Source organism: Colletotrichum siamense, assembly GCF_013390195.1.
Source record: "Colletotrichum siamense strain Cg363 chromosome Unknown KSG_Cg363_contig08, whole genome shotgun sequence".
Taxonomy (NCBI): domain Eukaryota; kingdom Fungi; phylum Ascomycota; class Sordariomycetes; order Glomerellales; family Glomerellaceae; genus Colletotrichum; species Colletotrichum siamense.
The window spans coordinates 1,457,363-1,478,981 of NW_023501021.1; the positions used below are offsets into that span (position 1 = coordinate 1,457,363).

At 48.8% G+C, this 21,619-nt stretch overlaps 6 protein-coding genes across 6 annotated transcripts; 2 read left to right on the forward strand and 4 right to left on the reverse strand.

Moving 5' to 3' along the window:
- Nucleotides 1–1,002: 1,002 nt before the first annotated feature.
- On the reverse strand, nucleotides 1,003–1,362 carry CGCS363_v012002 (uncharacterized protein; the record flags this gene model as incomplete). The annotated part of the gene is made up of 1 exon (XM_036643851.1): nucleotides 1,003–1,362. The coding sequence occupies one exon, from the start codon at nucleotides 1,360–1,362 to the stop codon at nucleotides 1,003–1,005; it is 360 nt and encodes a 119-aa protein (XP_036491232.1).
- Nucleotides 1,363–8,488: 7,126 nt separating this feature from the next.
- CGCS363_v012003 (uncharacterized protein) lies at nucleotides 8,489–11,498 on the reverse strand (the record flags this gene model as incomplete). The annotated part of the gene is made up of 2 exons (XM_036643852.1): nucleotides 8,489–10,812; nucleotides 10,907–11,498. The coding sequence occupies 2 exons, from the start codon at nucleotides 11,496–11,498 to the stop codon at nucleotides 8,489–8,491; spliced, it is 2,916 nt and encodes a 971-aa protein (XP_036491231.1).
- A 466-nt stretch (nucleotides 11,499–11,964) lies between these two features.
- On the reverse strand, nucleotides 11,965–12,978 carry CGCS363_v012004 (uncharacterized protein; the record flags this gene model as incomplete). Its single annotated transcript, XM_036643853.1, has 1 exon — nucleotides 11,965–12,978. The coding sequence occupies one exon, from the start codon at nucleotides 12,976–12,978 to the stop codon at nucleotides 11,965–11,967; it is 1,014 nt and encodes a 337-aa protein (XP_036491234.1).
- A 4,473-nt stretch (nucleotides 12,979–17,451) lies between these two features.
- On the forward strand, nucleotides 17,452–18,295 carry CGCS363_v012005 (uncharacterized protein; the record flags this gene model as incomplete). The annotated part of the gene is made up of 2 exons (XM_036643854.1): nucleotides 17,452–17,742; nucleotides 17,801–18,295. 2 exons carry the CDS (start codon nucleotides 17,452–17,454, stop codon nucleotides 18,293–18,295), a joined length of 786 nt encoding a protein of 261 aa, XP_036491233.1.
- A 930-nt stretch (nucleotides 18,296–19,225) lies between these two features.
- Nucleotides 19,226–19,722, forward strand: CGCS363_v012006 (RutC family protein; the record flags this gene model as incomplete). Its single annotated transcript, XM_036643855.1, has 2 exons — nucleotides 19,226–19,337; nucleotides 19,412–19,722. 2 exons carry the CDS (start codon nucleotides 19,226–19,228, stop codon nucleotides 19,720–19,722), a joined length of 423 nt encoding a protein of 140 aa, XP_036491236.1.
- A 237-nt stretch (nucleotides 19,723–19,959) lies between these two features.
- On the reverse strand, nucleotides 19,960–20,970 carry CGCS363_v012007 (uncharacterized protein; the record flags this gene model as incomplete). Its single annotated transcript, XM_036643856.1, has 4 exons — nucleotides 19,960–20,224; nucleotides 20,284–20,585; nucleotides 20,654–20,834; nucleotides 20,894–20,970. The coding sequence occupies 4 exons, from the start codon at nucleotides 20,968–20,970 to the stop codon at nucleotides 19,960–19,962; spliced, it is 825 nt and encodes a 274-aa protein (XP_036491235.1).
- Between the last annotated feature and the right edge of the window lie 649 nt (nucleotides 20,971–21,619).

Below are 21,619 nucleotides of genomic sequence, written 5' to 3' on the forward strand. Positions count from 1 at the left end.
GAAAGCGCTTGATGTCTCATCCGAGAATGACTGAGTCGTGGGGCTCGAGACCGAGACCGAAGTCACGAAGGTCGAGGTCCCGTCGCTTGTTGTGATGAACGAAGCCTCCTCGACTGACGTTGATCCGAATGAAGACGTAGGGTCGGATGTGAAAGCGCTGTTGCTGGTGGCACTGGCCGGATCAGAAGATGTAGCGAAACTCGTAAAGCTGTCACTAGCGGAGCCGGTGCTTTCAGAGGATGCCGAATCAGTGCTGACTGTGGATTGGAAGACATCGCTGAAAGTGCTTGCGCTGTTTGTCTCGCTGGCGCTGACACTGCCGAAAGAGCTCGAATCGGAGAAGGCCGAAGACAGGGTCGACGCCGAGTCCGTGGTGATACTCTCAGGTGTGACTGTGAAGCTGAAAGTGGTGGCTGACGAGCCCGCAGAGTCGGTGCTAGCGGTGATGACCACAGATTCTGAAGACGAAGCGCTGCTGAAGACGTTTGACAGAGCAGTATCTGTATCAGAGGCCGAGGCCGAGGCTGTGCTGCCAGAGATAGTGGCCTCGCTACTGAGAGAAGCTGAGATAATGTCGGACAACGTGAACGAGGAAGCATCAGAAGCTGACGTTTCAAAGCTAGCGCTGCTCGCCTCCGTGGACGCGCTCAAGGACGCTGAAGCATCTGTGGCCGAGTTGCTAGTCGCAGGGTCAGAACTGGCGGTAGACAACGTGAGCGATGCAAAGTCTGGGTCTGTTGAGCTCAGAGCCGAGGAGGCACTGGGGGAAACGGTGTTGCCTGATGCTGTCTCAGTGGGCTGGGAAGCACTGATGGCCGTCGTAAGGACAGTCGTTGAAACCGAAGTGACTCCGTCTGATGTGATGAGGGAAGTCAAAGTCGTAGCATTTTGTGAAGAATTCTTTTGTGAATTTTTGTATGACCAGGGATACATGAGAGGTCCCCCTTACTCCAACCACCCCCTACATGTCTAACCACCCTCATCAACTACTGCTCCATCGAGCTACAGTGCTGCCTTGAGTTCCGCCAACAGGCTGTCTTGCTTTGGATGGTTCAACCGGTTTACTTCGCGATACTGGTCGTCGGTCATCTCGTTGTTTTCGAATGCTTTGGCGATGTCTTCGAACTCGTTGAATATTTTGAGAAGAGATGGATCATTACGGCCGTATCGGCGGAGGATGACATATGCCAGTAGGCGACAGAAGAACAATGCTTCTTCGAATTTGTTGCGGTTCTGAGGGAAAGGGCGTTTGCTTCGAAACTTGCAGACATCATGCTCTTTTTCTCTGATGAGCTGGGTGAGGCTGTCACCGCTCTTGAGGTAGCGGTCACAGAGGTAGTGAATGTAGTATTGCTTCGGCATTTTGGTGTAATGGGTTGTGGCAGCGTGAAGAGGGAGATGCCTGCCCCCTGGCGATTCGCGCTCTCTTCATATACCCCCATAGGTGGCCATAGAGGTTTCTCTGCCATCCTGGCCCTCGAATATTTCCCCGTGAGAGTCATACGGCAGTCAACAAGGTGCGCCTCCAGGCGGCAAACTGCGAAGAAAAAAGTTAGAAGGGAAGAAAGATCAAAGTCGTAGAGATCAACGAAGCTCCAAGTGCCTCAGAGCTGGTGGTCAAGCCAGACTGAGTTTCAGCGGAGGATGTCAAAAGGCCTGTTGACGAAGCAGGGCTGGCACTCTGAGAGATGGTCGCAAATGATGAAATGTCGCTCAGAGCAGCGGAAGATTGAGTGAGCGTTCCGCTAGAGACGGCCGGGTCAGACACGGAGCTAGCCTGGCTTTGCGCTGAGGACGAGCTGAAGATATCAAAGTCTGAGATCGACACGGAGGAGCTCAGGGTTTCTGCCGCAGATTGACTGGAGACGGCCGGGTCCGAAGAGATGGAACCAATGCTCGAAGATGCTTGGGCAGTACCGGATGACGAAGCGAACTCAGACTGTGAGACTGAGAGGCTTGCAGAAGCAGACTGCGACCCAGAGGCGGGATCACTTGCGCTAGACGCCGCGGTGCCGCTTGACTGGAATGCTTGGCTTTCCGGAATCTCACTCGAAGTCTGGACTACTGTAGTCAAGAAGGTTGAGCCGCCTGAAGTGGTCAGGAATGTTGACGAGGAGACGATAGGAGCCGCTGTCGAGCTTTGGGGAGAGCCCGAAGACGAAATAGAGCCAACCGCCCCTGACGGGAAAACGCTTGACGAAGGCCCTCCGGAGGCTGGTGCTCCTGAAGAGGATGCCAGTGACTGCGGGTCAACAGATGCGGATTGAGAAACGCCTGGCGTAGCAGAAACAACACCGCTGGAGCCTGGGGTGCTAGCAGCAAAGGTTCCTGGTCCCACAGATGCGGACAATGAAGCGGTTGGATCAACTGATGAAGAATCAACTGATGAAGATCCAACTCCAGCCGAGCTTACAAAGGACTGTCCAAGAGCAGGGTCGCTTGAAGGAGCGATGCTCGCAGCGTTAGACGAGCCAATTTGAGTGCCTCCCACCGAGGATGAAATGGGTTGAGAAGCGCTCAAGCTAGCCGCGGGAGTGGTTGATGGCTGCTGCACATTGGACTGGCCAGCCGAGGAACTCTGAGCCGCAGGAGATGGCACGGCAGAAGACTGAGGCAATGACGAGTTCGACGGAGTAGGAACGAACGATTGACCTAGGACAGAGCTAGCTGAAGATAGAATCGCCGGGTCCACGAGCAAGGATGATACCGCTGCTGGGACCGATGTAGCCGACTGGGCCGAAGCAGGAGATGTCTGCGAGGCCCCCTGTACACCTGTGTTGGCGGACGAAATGGCCGGGGTAGTTGCCGCAGGTTGCAGAAGCGCTGGCACAATAATGACAACTGTGATTTGCAGGAGCGGGTCCGACGGAGTGATGGTAGAGACAGTCGTTGTTCCGGTGACCCCTGAAGAGGTAATGAAGCGAGTTGTGATACCTCGACCGCCACGAGTTCCGTTAGGATCGTTGGGATCAATGGAAGTAGCGGGAGTAGTTGTTGCAGGTTGCTGAAGCGCCGGTACAATGACCACAACTGTGATTGCCAGCAGCGGGTCCGTGGGAACAATGGTAGATACGGTCGTGGATCCAGTGACACCAGCTGAGGTGATCAGACGGGTCACGAGACCTCTGCCACCCCGAGTACCGTTAGGATCGTTGGGGTCCACGGTAGCAGTGGCAAGCGTTGTCGGTCCAGTAATTCCGAGAGAGTTGTCCAAAGGCACTTGCGAGCTTGGGGCAGAGGCCCCCGGTGAGGCAACTTGTGCCGCCGTATTCGGGATACCCGGAGCAGATGATGATGGCACAGCTTGCGAAGCGGCAGCAGCAGGCGAGGACTGACCACTAGCAATGGAATTGGCCAAAGCCGGTGGCGATGTCGCAGCGCCAGCAGGAGACGACACCGCTTGAGAACCACCAGCAGCAGGTGAGGACTGACCATTAGCGATGGAGTTGGCCAACGCCGTTGGTGAGGTTCCTGCACCTGCCGGGGTGTTAGCAGGCGATGCGCCTCCGCTGCTAGCTGGAGCAGGCTGTGTCTGCGCGGCGGATTGTCCCAACACGATCGTTCCGGGAACTGAACCTTGTGGCAAGACAGTAGACACCGGAACGAGAGCGGAAGACGCAATGTTGCTCGCGGCACTCGCAACAGATGTCACGAAGGAGCCGAAGAGGGGAGCCGTCGGATCGGGCTCAGCAAAGACGACCGTTGCAGGGCCGTTGGACGGGAAGATCGTAGTCACGACTGTTACCGTGCCCGCTGGTCCGGTTCTAGCAGTGCTGCCAGGCCTGGTTGATGTGACGCTTACGAAGGGTTGCGCCAAGATGATAGTTCCTGGCGTAGTCCCTTGAGGCAAGATCGTCGAAATCGGGGTGGCCGCTGAGATCGAACCAGGACCGGTGAAGAGCACTCGTGATGTGACAAATGAGGCGGGCGCTGCTACGAGGACTGTACCCGGAGTGTTTCCTGTTGGTTGCACCGTAGAGAAAGCCGTCGGCTGAAGAGTCGGGTCCGCTGCAGTGACGGTGATGGTGACAGTTACGAAGAGATCAGGAATTGCCTGAATAACAGTCGGCGGGCTGTTGCCGTTGGCTGGAATCGTAGAGATTGCTGTCGGAGCAGTGATCTGACCCGGCCCCGTAAACAAGACAGTCGAGGTGACAGTAACAATTCCCTGAGCCAAGGGGTCTCCGGCTCCCGGGACGGTGTTAGCACCCGGAGTCGCTGCTGTCGCACCGGGATTGATACCGCCTTGAGACGCAGCTTGTCCTGATCCACTGCCTTGCGCTGCTGAAGAAGCAGCTCCTTGAGGCTGAATGCTTTGAGGCTGAATGTTTGGAGGCTGAACGGACACTCCAGGAGCTTGCGTACCGGGAACATTGGATTGAGCACCGGAAACATTAGACTGGGCTCCAGGGACATTGGATTGGGCCCCAGGAACGTTCGACTGAGCCCCGGGAACGTTCGACTGAGCTCCAGCTGACGACGCAACTCCTTGCGGCTGAATGGTCTGAGGCAGCACAGTTTGTCCGGGGACTTGTGCACCGGGGGCGTTAGACTGGGGTACGGCTGCGCCTCCAGAGCTGACTAGGTTATTCGGGACCGCAACAACAAAAACACCCGGTCGAGAGTCCTGAGGCGCAATAGTCGCGATGGTAGTTCTCGGAACACTAAGACCAGCGGAAGTGACGGTTGATGTGATGTATGCTGCCGCGGACAAGACATCGGGGTTAGTCAGCGGCTGTCCAGTTGCAGGGTCGGTTGCTGCTGGAGCACCGGGAGTTCCGCCGTTGGCAGGAGCTGATGCTCCCGAACCAGCATTTCCAGCACCAGTAGCAGCCGTCGCGCCAGGTGCTGCCAGGGTGTTGAAGAAGGCTGTTTGGTCTGCGTTGTTTGGCTGACCGGCCGGTGACTGGTTGTTCGGGAGGGCGCCGTTTGATGGACCGGCAGAGCCACCGGCTGAAGCCTGGCCGGGAGGAACAGCGACGATGATCGTGCCCAGAGCTGTGCCTTGCGGAGCAATCGAAGAGATTGTCACACGTCCTGGGAGTTGAAGAGTTCCCGTGTACTGGATCTCAGAGGTCACATAGAGACCGGGCTGAACCACATCACCAGGGCCTCCCGGAGATGATCCTCCGGGCGTAGCCGCGGGTGAAGCTTGCGGGCCAGATGGCGGTAGCCCAGATTGTCCGGGGTTCTGAGCCGGTCCGCTGCCTCCGGTCGCGTTCGGATCCGGCGCACCAGTTCCAGCAGGGCCACGTGCGGGATCGTTGCTAGCAGCAGGGCTTCCTGGGTTCGGATTCGCCGTTGCTCCTGATCCAGGTGCAAAAGAGGCTTCAAGGGGCTGACCATCAGGACCAGTGCCCGCTGTGCTTCCCGCACCTGGGTTGGCAGCGTTTGAGGGCGCTTGAATGACGAAGACCGTACCAGGCTGGGTTCCGCTGGGAGTCGCAACAAACGCATCAAGAGTCCTAGTCACAGTCACGGTCGCAGCCAAGGAGTTCGTGTACTCAATCTCAGTTGTGACCTGAGACGCCACCAAACCCTCAGTTCCAATGTTGAAAAGGGGCTGACTGACGCCATCTCCTCCCGGCCCAGGTTCCGACGGCGACTGGTTCGGCACCACGGACGTGATGAATGAAGGAGGTGAGCCTCCTCCGGCGGAAGCAATCGGGGGCACTGCCACCACAACTGTTCCAGCCTGATCACCGTCCGGAGAAATGATGCTAACTGTCGTCGGGCCGTTGACTGAGGCAGAGCCGGAGTACTGAACAACCGATGTGACGAAAGGTCTCGGGTCGTTCGGCGCGGGCGCATTGCTCTGCGGCAAGGGGCTATCGCTCTGCGCAGGATCGTAGCTCTGTGGGAAGGTAACGTCGCTAGGCGTGGGAGCATTACTCTGCGCGGGAGCATCAGTCTGCGGGACATTGCTCTGAGGGGCATTGCTCTGTGGAACATTGCTTTGCGGAAGAGGATCACTCTGCGACGGGGTGTCACTTTGTGCAGGGAAGTCGCTCTGTGCAGAGGCGTCGGCCGGTCTGTTGATGGCAACGATATAAGTCTCGGCCTTTGGCGGGATAGTCGAGATCGTTGACGGAGCAGACAGCGAGCCATTCCCACTCCAGTACACCGTCGATGTGACAGGAGGTGGATAATCAATCCTGCCATCTGGAATCGCGACCCAGATCGTGCCCCGGGCAAGTGATCGGTCATCGGAGGCGGCTGCGGTTGGCGTCGATACTACCAGAGTCTGGGCCGTCGAGATGGGGTTTGATGTGAAAAGGCTCGTGTAATTGTTAAAGCTCGACACCGTAATCGGGGTTGCCGAAGCTGTTCCGGACCTCGTTATCGTGTAGTACGGTAGTCGGAAATCGAAAGACGACGCGCCAGATGGAAGTTGTCTCCTGGGCAGGAAGTTGCCCCCAGCAGTCGCCTGAGCAAAGCTGCCCCTGTCTGTGAAAGTCCCTCCATTCCCATACGCGTCCGACGATGAGTTCCCCGAGGGATCCGATACTGAGGTGTATGAAGATGTGGATATCTTCAGTGTCGAAGTCGGTAGCGCTTCGCAGTTGGATGTAAGCGATGTTGAGAGCGCCACGTAGGCGACGTAGCTGACGACGTATTCGAGCTCGTTACAGACACAGGCGTCGACCTGGCCGTCGTTGATGGCATCAAGACATGATTGCGCAAAGCCCTGTCCTCCCAGAAGCGCAAGGGGCAACAGGGTCTTCCAGGACCCCGTGAGTCTCGCCATTGTTGCTCAAAAAAGTGAGAGCCGAATTCGCTAGATTCGTAGCATGGAAAACAAAGATCACGTAAGAAACATGCAAGATTCTGTAGTGTCCACTTGAAAGATCTTTGGTAAGACCTTGTTGAAGAGTGAAAGAAAGTTTACAGTATTTTGCTAGAACAAGAGAAATTTGAAGGTGACATGCGCGCTTTTCGTATGATTCGAGGTTGAGGGACCAGCGGCACTTGAGGTAGTCTAGACCAATCTATGGTCCATGACCTCTCTGTGACAGCATCGACATCCATTTGTCACATTGTTGCCAAGTGTTTCTATTATCGAGCACTTCTGATTGCAGACATCCTTCGTGGAGTCGTTCGTCCGCTCTCTGCAGAGGGTGCTATGAGATGTTGGTGGTGTGTGCCTCAATTAGCGTGTAGACGGTGGCCGAAAGAGGATGGGATGGAGAGCACCTTCTCACCGTTTGCTATCCACTTGATGACTAGGTTCGTGGGGGGGGATGTACCCCTTATATACGACTTCTAGCAATGAGTACTTCCAGTAGTTTTCTGGTTGTGATAGGGCTCCTCAGAATAGACATAAAGATTGTGGATCAGATTCCAACGTCTTCGGTAATGGGGCCGGCGCGCAGAATAGACTATGAAATGGTCGGATTAGTTCAGTAAGCAATCTACCGGATGCGACCATGGGGCAAGAATCCGACTCAATCTCTGGGGTTGCAAGCCCTCCTGTCGACTTGGATGTGGCCAGTCTGAGATGCCAAGATACCCGATGTCCAACGTCACATCCCGCCGGCAAGAGCATCGATGGATCGGGCTATCTCGGATGAACCCGTCGGGTGGTTGTGGGCCTGTGAGATTGGGTTGGCTCCCGAGCTCAATGATGCATTTGACGCTTGAATTCACAAACTCGGCTCGCAGGTGGCCTCGGGCCGAACAAAACCGCACAGAATCCCACCTCAAGGCCGGATTCGTAAGGCTGGGCGACTGACGCTCTTGTTGATGGCAACACTCTTGGGTCTGGTGGTGTCACGCATTCAGTAAGTGGTATGCGATCCAATCTCACCGGGCCGCCAAGCCATCTGGCCTAGTCTGATGTCTCACATGGTTGGATCTGCTTTCATGAAATAAACGTCATTTGTTTGGTGGGGTTTTGACGCCTCTGTTCTCGGCTATCGAATGTCTCACAGCCACTTCAAGCCTTTCCAGTCATCGATTTCGAGCGAACGTGTCTGCTTGATCGCCACATCTTGAACATCTTCGCCCCTCGAACGAGGTCCCTACCGCCGATTTCACGATAGCTTCAGCCTCCCCAACGCCACGAACAACAATCCAAAAGACGTTTGATATGGCGTGCGTTAGGTAGAATTGGCGGCACTTGGTCTTCGAATATGGCGCCCTACACGCTTCATCCTCCCTATGATGTCCACCTCGGTTCCCAACCCTCATCATCGATGCCAGGCCCCGCCCCGTTAATGTAGCATCACCCTTTTTGAAACCTCATGGATGCTATCTGCTACAGATCACTATGTAGTTATCAGGTTACGATTTCCAGTCACCCTATCAACCGTGTTCTTTGCGCAATTTTTCGACCAGCAGACCTGATCTTTGCACCTTCCAAATGCAGCATGACATGGTCTTACAGTGTTTTACTGCTAATTTGCCCTGTCTTGATTTGGACACTGAGCTAGTCTTAAACGTGTGAGCGGGCGCTCTTGTCTTCAAGCTACTTGTGTCACCTCCAAGCTCAGTCCACCCACCATTCTTGATCTTCAAAATATGCCTCTCCCTTCATGCCTCCACCAAAATATGCCATATGACGGACATATTTCAAGAAGATTTCAAGCGCAGTCTTGTCTGTCGAAGAAGCTCTCCTAGCCAGCACCTCAAAATAGAGCGCCTTCTTTAAGTCCTCTGACGATCCCATCAAGCCTTCGGCCGTTTCGCGAAGCAGTCGGGTTACAATCTCCTGATCATCCCAAACATCGCTAACGGCAACATCCCCCCCGCGCTGTCTCGCCTCAGCCACAACTGCTTCCTGCAGCCCCTCGACACACCGTACCGTCGCGTCGGCAATGACGCAGGACGGTCCGGCAAGGGATCTGATCTGCACGGGAAACTCGCTGTGCACCCGAAGGGGCTCTGGGTTCAGACTTAGCATCGCTAACCCGGCCCCTAGCTCTGCCGAAGACGGCGATGTCGGCATGGACACCAGTAGGCCGGGCCCAGTGATCACCTCACCGGGCCGGAAAACCAGGGCGACGGAGCCGTTCCTGATCAGCTGCACCAGATCATCGTGCCGATCTGCGATTGCCTTTGGCCTTGATTCCTCATCTCCCTCCGATGATCGTGGATAACTCCCATCCTCTTTTCCGTCTTTTGGCTCCTCGTAGACGTGAACTGCATACCACTGATCACCGTCTGGCGGGACCTTGATCATCAGAACGCGTGGGACGACCGTTTCGCCTCCTGCTTCTGCATCTCTACCGTCCCCATCACCGTTCTCATCAGTCGATCCCGGTTCAGTGGGGAGCAACCTTCCCACCATGTCCAGGCCACCAAAGCAGTTGAGCTTCGCGCCGGGAAACCTCACTCTCAGGCCCTCATCTTCGATCCTGGCCGGGTAGGGGCTCGAAGGCGAGACAAACATGTTCCCGTATTTGGCATACTGCACCAACGTCCGGGGCGCCCAGCGGAAACCGGGCACCTGAACACGCGGGACGCACGAGAAGATGATGTCACCCGGCAGCCCAGCGGCGCCCTGCAGCGTCTCGACCCTGCGCCACAATTGACACATCCCGTCCTCGGGCGTCTCCCCGTCGCCGATAAGAGGCTCAACCTCCCCGCGCGCCGTCTTGATGCGCAGATCCAGCAGCGTAGCTAGGCATATTACCTCATCGGACGCAACCGTCAAGCTGCGGTGCTTGAGCGCGTTGACCAGCATTTGCAGGAAGAAATTCAACGGGTGCACCTTGCGCCCGGGGGTGTTGGTCTCGTCGGGGAGCTGCCACATGCTGACGCTGAGGTCGCGGAACTCTGCTATGAAGCGGAAGGCCAGGGACGCTTCGTGCTTTGGGGCCTGCTTCAGCAGGTTGACGACTGATTCAAGGGAGAGGAGGCTGTCGCGGAACGCGAAGCAGAGCCTGTCGCCAGAGCCTCTGGCTCGCGACGCGCCGGCGAGAACGCCTTCCTGAAGCGTCCACATGCGACGCATCCACGGCGACGTGTAAATATGCGTGGCAACATCGATAAGACCCCTGGAGGTGTCTTCGAAGATGTCCCTGACACTCGTTGCCTGAAGAACCGCGCTCTTGACGAGGACGGCATAGGCGTTTGCATAAATCTCTCGCATCCTTGACAGGCACAAATTCTTACCGTACCCCGGAGTCGCAGGGCAGCACATTGCGTCGATCCACAGGTTAATCTGCCGGACTTTCGGTTTCGTCTGCACGTTGATTCCCGTTCCCGTCGTCTCCTCCTCCCGTAGCTTATCTTCGACCACCTGATAGGCCATCATCGACCAGTGCATCACATATGCGAGTTGACAGAACGGCAGTGCATTCGCTTGCACATTTCCCATCCCTTCAGACCAAACGTGGGAGAGTGCGACATAGTGGTTTTCGGGGTCCTTTTGAGACTCTTCGTCGATGCCGATTGAGGTCAATGCCACCCCGAGACCGCCGTCCTCGAGCCTGCCGATGGCGAAGCAGGGAATGTCTCCTTTTTGATAGATCTCGATGAGGTGCTCCTCGTCAAATGTCATCATGCCTGGGCATTCGCACCCAGGACTCTCGTGTTTGGGTACCGCGGGGATTCTAACATTGCACCCATACTCTCGGCAGTCCTTGTGCAGATCAGCCACCGTAGAGTCGGCTTTGAAGTTTTGCAGGTAGTAGAACGCCTCAATGCTCGTGAAGGTGTCACGAATCTTGCCAATGTCGCCGGGACACCACCCCGCGTTGACCATGGCCCTCTTAGTCTCGGGGCTCAACGGATCCAGGAGGGGTGCAATGGTTGAGAACCACCCATATTTGGGTCGGGCTGGGAAGTACTGTTCGTCATGATTCATCTCTAAGAGGCAGTCTCATTAGCTAATTGTTCATCTGGAACGAGACGGAGCCCAGTCATCCTGTCAGAGCAGGGCAGATTGTCACCAGAGTCTTACCCGCCACTGGCCCATGCTCTAGAGCTGTCTGGACCGCCACGTCCAGTGTCTCAGCCACACTCGCCAGGCAGATCATTTCGTCTCTGAAGACCCGAAGAAAGCCGGGGAATCTGGAATCGATGCTGTCAAGAGCCTCGAACGCGGTCTCGAGGCATTCGTCGAGATGTTTGTGATATTCGGCGCCACGCCGAATGCTCGATAGACGTCCGGTTTCCCTCCATGCCGTCAAGTCCTCATGCAACGACTTGGTCGAAAGCGCAGCGCTGCTCAGCTGTCCGTCATCGTCGAAAGCGAAAGACATGATTTTCTTCCGTGCATTATAGTCGCCTTCATCCCCGAGGAATTCCTTGATGAGTGCAAAGAATAGCCATCCTTGGTAGTAATCGAGGACGTTGTAGCTTGAGACTCCGGCTGAGAAACGGCCCTGGAGCGCATCGGCTTGGGTGGGTACATGTGGATATTGACCGCTGAGAAGAGCGCCATGCCGGTCTGGGTAGTCGAGGAATGGCCCGGGGTTGTGGAATTGAGCCGTCGCGAGCTTAATGACCGGGTGCTCATTGATAGGGTCGCGTGGTAGAGGAAGATGTTCCATCTTCAAAGGCTACGTGCCCTGTGTACTAGTTCTGTTTGAGCAGGTCGTTGGAATGAAGAGAGAAAACATCAAAGATGGCCGATTTTCTGAAAGAAGATGACATGAGATTGAACAGAGGCTGATGAAGTCCGACCAGGCCAATCACAGACAGGGGCTTTCGGCACTTCGCTGCCTAGTGCAGGCAGCCATCAATCTGATGGGGCCCTAGTTTGCTTAGATTGGAGACCACGAACATGCACGTAACAAATCTGGCCGAACAGGAGATGAGAAGTTCACAATGTTTTTAATGCATGTTCGATATTGAAATATTAGGCCGATATTGTGCTCATATATCTTTCCCTTCGCAACGCCATCTTGCTGTGGTGAAAACAATCCAAACTGATCCATGAAACCCAAATAGTAGTTTTAACAAGCTGTTGAACTCAGAGTCATAATTGCCAATACACAGAGGTCCGTCAAGTCTCCATCATGGATTGATCGTGAAAGTGCATTTCAAGCCTGAGTGGTCACTCCAAGGGACGTTTTTCTCGGTGACCTCAGGACTTTGAACAACGATGGTATCTGGATGCATCACCTCCATGTGCACAGGCGTCAGGCCCACCATCGCAACCCTGTCCATTCGATTGGGCGGGAACGGCGCGGTCCTGTCAACTCCCCAAGTGTATCCAGGCTCTTCACCATGGACAGCCTTCCAAGCGTCGACAAGATGGTTCCCTTCGATGAGCGTTTCATCCTCAGGAAGAACCGGGTTGAAGTCTCCCGCGACCAGGCCGTGGCCCGCCTCACGGAGTATCTTCGACGCAAGCCAAAGCTGATGAGGACGCAGAGACGGGATCCTGGCAAGCGAGTCCAGATGTACGTTGATGATCTCGATGCGCTTGAATGTAGGCCGCCGGAGGATTGATGAGGGATTAGACGGCAGAAATACCTCACTGCAAAGTGCGTCTCTGCCGTAATACGACCGGTACTTGATGCGCGAAACTTGCCCAAGAGCCCCGTACTGAGCTCTCCCCAGGTGTCCGAACCGCGCCTTCGACACGAGCGTCATGGTCGCGAATAGATGGCCGCCCCAGTTGACCGCGTCTTTCTCGCTGGAATACCACCCGTCGCAAATCTGCTGATTCATCAGAATTAGGGGCACCATGCCCTTGTTCACCTCTTGGAGGAAGATGACGTCCGGAACCGGCGCGTGGTCAAGGATCCTGGACAAGAGGTAAGACAGCCGTTTGGCGGAACGCTCGGCAAATGCGTCGACGTTCCATGTGGCTATCGTCAACTTCAAATCGGGGTCAAAGTTCCGAGTCGGTTCGTCTCGTAGGCTGTCATTAGTGACATTTTCCACTGGTTTCCATTCTGAGGCTTCTTCGTCGAACTCATGCCATGACTGGGGAACGGGCGTGAGGTCGGGTTGATCTGGCGGTGGCGTCACGACCTTTAGCGGCGGACTCTGGGATTTGAGAACTGAAAGATAATTACCCATACTGAATTTTTTTTTTGTTATTCGGTGTTGATTTGCGAGATTTATGTGTATCGTTGGTGGGCGATGACGGTCTTTTGATGCTCTTCTGTTGGTAAACGGAGAAAACCAGATCCATGGATGCCCCTAGCGGTACTTAGTCACCGCACTAACTAAGGTTCGGCGCAACAGGCCCGGGCATACGCAGGCAAAATAGGCAACCTTGGGGGCCATAATCAACCCTCAGAAAGAAAAGATAGTGAACCATACATAGCCTGGACATTTTTATGCAGCCAGGTGCATACTCAAAATGCTCGCGCCTATTTAAAAGATGGAATCAAGAGATCGCACAGATACCTAGTACAGACAAAGAGCATAGACAAACCCTGAGGTTATACCATACCATCAGGAATTATTATCACTCTGGAACTTTTCTTTCAGCTTCAATTATTAGAAAAATGAAGTTGGAAAGCTTAGAGAATTAACCGTTTGGTGCCAACTGAGCGGGCTCTCGGTACAACCTGCGTTGTCTCGTGAAACTACATGTATCTGAGATACCTTACGTGTCACAAAATCGCATCTCATACTTTTTTATCTTAAACATTGGCAGCAGGTGATGTACAACATATACCAAGGTCGGTGCATCTATGAATATTATCAAATTTGATGGGTATTTGTTTGACGCACAGTAAATAACTCACTTAATAGCCATAATGTTCTGCGTACCCAGCTGTTGCGAGACCTAAGGGTCTGATCGGTATAATTTTCATGTTTTGGAGACTCTGCTAAGGGCTACTTTACTAGCGCTATATATAGTATATATATCGCGCTAGGTCACTATTAGCTTAGATTATTACTATAATATAAATAGTAAGTATTTTACTAACTCCTTAATACTTCTAAGAAGCTAAGATTATTTAAAAATAGCTTTAGTTTACTTAAATATATTATTTTTAATATTAAAAACCTCTATTTTTTATTATACTAATTATTTATTTTATAATTTACTTTATATTTAAGATAGTAGCTAATAAATAATACTTTAATAAGACCTTACTTAGTATATAAGTAGAGGAAGTAATCTTAGATAAAATTAAAGTTACTATATTATTAAGTAACTCTAAAAAAGACTAAAACCTCTTATTAATATTACTTCTACTCTTAGTAAGTTAATTAATAATACCTAAGCTTTATTAGAAGTTTATAGTATAGTAGAGGTTACTCTAACTTATTCTTAATATTAAGATTAAGAGTTTACTAAGTAATAATAATAAGATATATATATTAAGCTATATACTTACCTCTATTATACTTATCTTATAGAGAGAGTTTCCTAGAGACCTCTTTATAATTAAAAACCTATTAATAAAGTTCTAAAATACTAATACTTTATATTATAAAGTTAAAATATTAAAAGATTTATCTAATATTAACTATAATAACTATATAAGTATAATATTAATATTAGAAGAGAGATAGTTATAATAATATTAAGTTAACCTTAAGTATAAATAAATAGAAAATTATAGCTTCCTTAAGATAGAGTTATTAATAATATATTTATAGCTCTCTAAGATTATTATAGATTAAAATATTATTAAACTTAATCCTAAAGGTTAGTTAGTATACTAATTAAGATTTTTTAAGGAGGAAATAAGGTCTCTAGTAAAGTAGTTAGCTTTACTACTACTTAATATAGGTAGCTTACCTCTCTTATAAGCTATAATAATATTAAGAATAGCTAATCTTATAGTAATATAAATACTAACTATTACTTTAACTTAAAGGTATAAATATATAATATAGTAGTAAGATCTTAATTAAATTAATATTACTAATATAACTATCTTAGAAGTAGTATTTCTAAGGGAAAATTTAGTAGCCTTATTATTAGTATGTTAAAATAAACACCTTTATATTAAAGCAGCAGAAACCTAAAGTTATAAATTATAGAGAATAAATATTAATAAGCTAGCGCTATATATAGTAGAGGTAGATAATATAAAGTTAGTAGTAGTTAATACTTAGTAGCTATTTAAAGTTAAAGCTAAGTTAAAAGGCTTTATTTTTATATTAAACCTCTTTTTAATAGCGCTAAGTAAAGTAGTTAGGTTTTTAATATTAGAAGAGAAAGAGTTAAAGTAAGAGTTTTTACTAATTAATAGTATATAAATATTAGTATTACTATTATTACTACTATAATATTAATATAGTTATAAAGAGTTAATATAATTATAGTAAGTAGTTAATAAATTAAAAAAATAAAGCTTAATAGATAAGCTAGAGAGGTAATAAGAGGGTTTTTTTTTAGCTTTAGTTAGAGTAGTATTTTTTAAATAGATTATTACTTAAATTAATATAATATAAATTTAGCTTATTAATTACTAAAAACCTATCTTTATAAAGTATTAATAATAAAATTCCTACTATAATATAGTAATATTAAATTATACCTCAAACTTTAGTTATTAACCTACCTATATTACTACCCTCACTTTAGCCTTCTTAAGTATATTAATCTCTTATAGTATTAACCCTCTTAGCGCCTCCTCTTTTTTCACTAGAAAATTCTATAATACTATCACTATATATACTAACTTCACTTAGATATTAAAGTTATATTTATACGCTATACCTCTTATAATCTTAAACTTCCTCTTTAATAACCTAAAGATATACTTAATAATATTATAGAGCCTTATATAGCTAAGATTATATAACTCCTTTCTTATCTATAGCTACTATTAAAGATTAAAGTAGTTATATAAGTGATATTACTTACTAATAAATAAAGTAATAACTTCTAAGTACTTCTTATTAAAGCCTATATTACTTAAGTAAAATCTACTTAGTAATAGGATAAATAACCTTACTAAGGCGTATAAAAGTAGGGATTTATTATTTATACTACTTTTTATACTAATAAGTATATATATAAAAGTATAGTTAAATCTTACTACTATAAAGATATTCTATAAAAAATTTCTTTTCTTATTAAAAAACTAATATTATTAACTTTAAAGTATATAAATAGATAGAAAAGTACTATTAATTACTCTTATATAGCTATTAAACGTCTAATTTTTTAGCTTTAACTTAATCTTTATTAAGATATTATCTTCTATTAGTTAAACTACTACTTCTTTATATAGCTTTATAAGTATATTAAATATAATATAGAAGATACTTAATATTATATTTTAAGTAACTTTAAAGTAGTAGGAAGTATTCCTCTAAAGCTCTCTAAAACTTATAATATATAAAAAGATTATTAATTTATACTTTATACTTTAGAACTTTAAGTTTTTAATACTATAAAGTTAAAACTATAAAGTTAGTATAAAAAAGGTTAACTTTAATATATAGAAAGTATTAGTAAACTTTATATTTAATCTTATTAATAACCCTTCTATAATCTAAATTACTACTAAAAAGCTACTTAAATAGATTAGTATTTTATTAAAGATAATAAAAGTCTTATTATTAGAGTTATTATTATTAGAGTTATTATTAATATACTTTTTAAAAATAATTAATAAAACTATAATAAGCTATTATTCTTTATTATTATTATTAAATACTTACTTAAAAGTATTAAAGATATCTATATTAATAGTTATTTTTTTTAATAGTTAAGTTAATAAATAGTATACTTTATTAATATATTAATATATTACTATATAAGTATCTTAGGCTAGAAGAAACCTTTAACTAAGCTCTCTCTAGCTATATATAGTATTACTATATTATTAAAAACTAATACTCTTATATAATAATAATTCTAGCGTTATTAGATTTATACTTTAGAATCCTTAGTAACTAAGCTTCTCTAAGTAAACTTATCGTTAATCTTATTACTTAGTAACTAAATTTTAGTCTAATATAATAGCTTAGAGGATTAATAACCTTAGAAACCTTTATTAAGCTTAGTTTTAACTTATATAGACCTAATATAGTAAGGTAGCTTTAAAAACACTATTTTTTATTATTTTATACTAACTGTAGTAGTGGTGAGCTAGGGTTAGGAATTATACCGATCACACCCTAAGGATGGGCGATGCCGACGGTCTTAGCTGCATCGCATGTTGTCATTCTTCAGGTGCATGTTGCAATCCATTAGAAAGACTTTGTCATTGGTGGATTAGTAGCCTTTTTAATGTCCCCTTCATGTGGGAAGTCGCATTCTGAAGTGGCAACGTGGCTCTCGACCAACAAAATGGACCGCTGCCAGACCGGTCAGCGGAGCGCATAATCCTAACAAGAGGTGCCAACACAATGCTGCATACCGGGCGCGTATCTGTAACACAAAAGACCCCTTAAAATTGAAGAGCCCAGCCACTATGGGCGGGAAAGAAACCACATAACTGCGATGAGTCTGTCAGACGCATTAGTTCCACTTCTTGTGGAACGATGCTGCTTTACTTAAGCTGGCTAATCTGCCTGCCATGATGACCACTTCCGGCCAATTTCATGGTCAATTCACTTTCAACCGCCACAATGACTTATGAATCTGGCGTGCAAGTTCTCCACCTAAGCATGCCAAGAACTGGCAGCACATCTATGAAGGCTGCCTACGAAGAACTTGGACTGCCTACGTACCATGGCTTCGAATACATGTTACGACCTGACGATCAAAAGGCCTGGACAGAAGCATATCTTGCCAAGTATGAAGGGAAGGGAACACCTTTTGGACGAAAGGAATTTGACGAGATCCTCAAGGGATGGGCCGTTCTGTCGGACTGCCCTGTGCTTGGGTTCACGGATGACTTGCTTGAGGCCTACCCAGAGGTGAGCGAACTCTTACAAGTCTCCCCTGGTCAAGCTTGATACTAATCACTGCATCTAGGCGAAAGTGGTCCTCGTTGACCGGGACATCGACAGCTGGTACAAGTCCTTCAACGAATGTGTCGTGGCTCCGTTCTCTGACTGGCAGGCCTGGATGGTCATCAACATTTTCGAGCGCTTCAAGAATCCACAGCCGACGATCATGACACAGAAGGTGTTGTACAAGATCTTCGACGCTCACGACATTAGCAGCTGGCGCGAGAATCTCAAGAAGACGAACTTGGAGCACGCCGAGAAGATTCGGAGAGTTGTTCCCAAAGAGCGACTATTAGAATACAAGCTGGGATCTGGCTGGGAGCCCTTGTGCACGTTCTTGGGCAAGGATGTACCCGACAAACCGTTTCCCCATCTCAACGACTCGGTTGAGTTTGAAAAGTGGACGAGGGAGTTCAAGGACCAACAGCTCAAGCAGGGTTTATTGGCGTTCTTGAAGTACGGCGCCGTGCCGGTCATAGCCGCCGCAGCGACGATCTTGCTGAGGCGGGTCCGAGCTTAAGGTAGCCGGCACCTGCAAACCTCGGGGCCGGTAGGTGGGGCACCTTTGGGCGTGCTCCGGGACTCTTCCGGGAACGTGAAGAAGAGGGCGCCATATTGTACATGGTGACAGAGCAGTGAAATCATCAAGCATTCCAAGAGTATGAGACTTTGGAGGGGGGTGCTCGGCCCGAGGTGATGAAATCATTGACTCTTGTGACTGAGACAAAGCTCTGAGCCGATCGATCAGAGGACGGCGGCGGGAGTGAGCAATGCGGCGAGCCTCACCAGCCACATTGAGATTGCGCTAAAGTCGAATCCAACCGCGCACGGAATTCCCCCGTCGTACTCCCGGCCAAGGCGCGGGAGCTCAGCCTGGCATGCCTGGGGAAATCTGGCTTGCTTGACTTGGCAGCCGCATCCTTCGCCCCTTGGCGCCGATTCAATGGTCTGATCGTAAGTGCCTTCTGACATAATCTTCGGGATAGTATTAGCGCCGTTGCGCCGCTTCTTCGACTCAATTGCTGGCTGCAAGTGAGACCGGCGAACATTGTCCCGACTGTATTAGTAAGTGGGAGTGCTGAGCCGCCTTGGCAATGCTTTTCGTGGCTCGCTCAGCCATCGCATGGTTGAATCCTTTGAGGGTTATAGGGTATACTCCAAAATCATCGTACTCTTGTCCAATTCTGATCAGTGAAGAGTTACTAAGCCGGTGCTGAATCCCACCGCACGAAGATGTTGGCCAAGAACGCCAAGTTGCGTCGGTGATTGCAGTGTATTGATGTGTATTGATAATGGTCATAATTCACCGATCATAAATACTACCCATTCCATTTTCCAATAAGCCATGTCAACTCAAATTCATCAGTCTGATATAAGGCAAACAAGTCTCTAACACGCAGAACCTTCATTTTCGAGCTCTTTATCTTAACCATACCATACTCCAAACACAATGTCTGGACTTACGTACTTTTCTTACAGCGACTATGGCAAGACCCTTCTTAAGGAGATGCACTACAGTCAAGCTGTCCGAGTCGGAGACAACATCGAGATATCAGGTCAAGGTGCGCAGTTCCTCCAATGTTATTCGAGAGTATGAAGGCTTCCTCTGTGCCCATGCTAACCTAATCCCATCTAGGCGGCTGGGATCCGACAACAGGAAAGGTTCACTCTGATCTTTTGGATGAAATCGACCAAGCATTCTCCAATGTAGATTTGACCTTGAAGGATGCTGGGGGAAAGGGTTGGTCACAGGTTTTCCGAATTCGTCTCTACGCTCTCGATGAAGCGTGGACCTCAGAGGGCATGGGTCGGATGGTAGAGAACATGAAGAAATGGGCACCTGATCACGCGCCTATCCTGACAGGCGTCGGCGTCGCGAAACTTGGGCAACCAGGGATGCGCATCGAGGTGGAGGTATCTGCTTATGACCCGCAGGGTGCTCAATAGTTGCATCTGTGCAGCTACAGAAAAGGACTATATGAGACAAAGCTTGAAGCTGGCTATCAATTGATGGAGTAGAATGAATTATGCGATCGCTATTATCTATGCTCAGACTCTACGCCTCGACCTGATTGTTTGTCCTTTCCGTGGGTATCATTAACCTCAGATACATCCTTTGAGCCATTGCCAGGAAACATCAATGTCCTCCTTGAGCTTGAGACTCGTACACAAACGGAGAGTGGCCTATCTCCTGCGCTGCCAGTACCATATGGCGACACCAGCCAGAGCGACTCCAGCGGATGAAAACATGCGCATCGTCTTCTTGACGGCGGGGGCAAGGACCATCTCCGCAGCGACGTGGAAGTCAGCCATCGCGTTGATGCGAGGATATGGCTCCTCCGGGACGTCATGACCCAGGAAGGTACAGATCTCCTCCCATCCGAACCCCTTCTCGAGATTCAACACTAGCAATCTCTCGGGCGGCACGAGAGCCTTGACGCTGGTAAGGCTATGAAAATGTCAGTCAGGGGCTAGGCTTGGGAGAATCGGGGTGAGCATGTGACTTACTATTCAGTGTAGCTCTTGGCCATGGCGTCCTTGAAGCCAGGATCGCTGGGCTTGAGGCCACCAGACCATCTATGTGTCATGGCCTTGAAAAGCGCCCTCAACTCCCAGACGAAGCTGTCAAAGTATCTGACAACTGACAGAGGCGGTTGTGCGAGCTTCGCATGGTATGCACCTAGAGATCCAGCAATGGACTTGGCCCAAGACTCTGGTGTCCGCTCGGTCAAGATGAATTTGACGTTGGGATCTTCCAAATACTCCGTGACAATGTTGGGGCACAGATAGCAGGGGCTTTCAACAATACACTGGATTTCAATTAGTCAATCCGGATTCTTCTCGTCACTGAACCCAAGTTATGAATATAATCACTTACGTCGTAACCAGCAAACAGCTTATCGAACTCAGCACGACCAAAAGGCTTGTCCGTATCATTGGCGATAATAGCCTCTTGAAGCGCCCTCATTTGCTGAAAGCCATAGGGCAGCAATTCTGAGATGTGAAAAGGCTTGTAGCCCAATGTCTTCAGAGCCTGCCATAGCCCAAGAGTGCCTGTTCTGCGCAGACCTTAGCCCCCAACACCAACATATCTGATGCAGCTTCCGTCTAAACTTACCTGCTTGGACCAAGTCCAATAACCTTCATAGGCCGCTCTTCTGCGGGCGCGGGAAGTTTATCGACAGCACGGGACATTTTTCGTATGCAACAGATCGGTATGTTACCACAGGAAGGTTTGTCGGGTTCGCTCCGCTGCAGCAGCTTGGTTCAAGGGCGGTGTTGCGGACCTTTTACTCGTGACCCTACCTCCCTCCCGTCCACGTGCGGTGATCCATCTCCAGTCTTCTCAACTGCCGGTTTAACCCTGGTGGAGGGAGGGGATGGATGCCCCAGCCCCTTGCCACGTCGTGTTATCTACGACTCCATCACGACGCATGACTCGCCTGCCGCCGCCGGTCGACTGCGACTCATGCGAGTGGGTTCCAAATGTCCGGGGTAATGTTTTGAGTTTACGTCGCTATCAGAGATCCGCAGCGGACTTGTTTCTTCTCTCGTGCTTCTGGAAATCCATCACTTGATACCCTATCATGAATCATCCTGGTTACGCGCCCGATCTCGGTAGATAGCTTGATAATTCCCCCTCAACCTTCCCTGTTGCGCGGGCTTTGACACATCAACATGCATCGACGAATCAGAAGCTCGGAAATGCCAATGCATCGATAAGCGGTTTATCCCTCCTAAATGCAAGAGAGAGTGTCTCAGCTGCAGCGCGAAAGTGTCCGTTGGCTTGTGAATACGCCAGGCTGTTCATCCAATCGCTGAGTTCAGCCACGTCGTCTCAAGA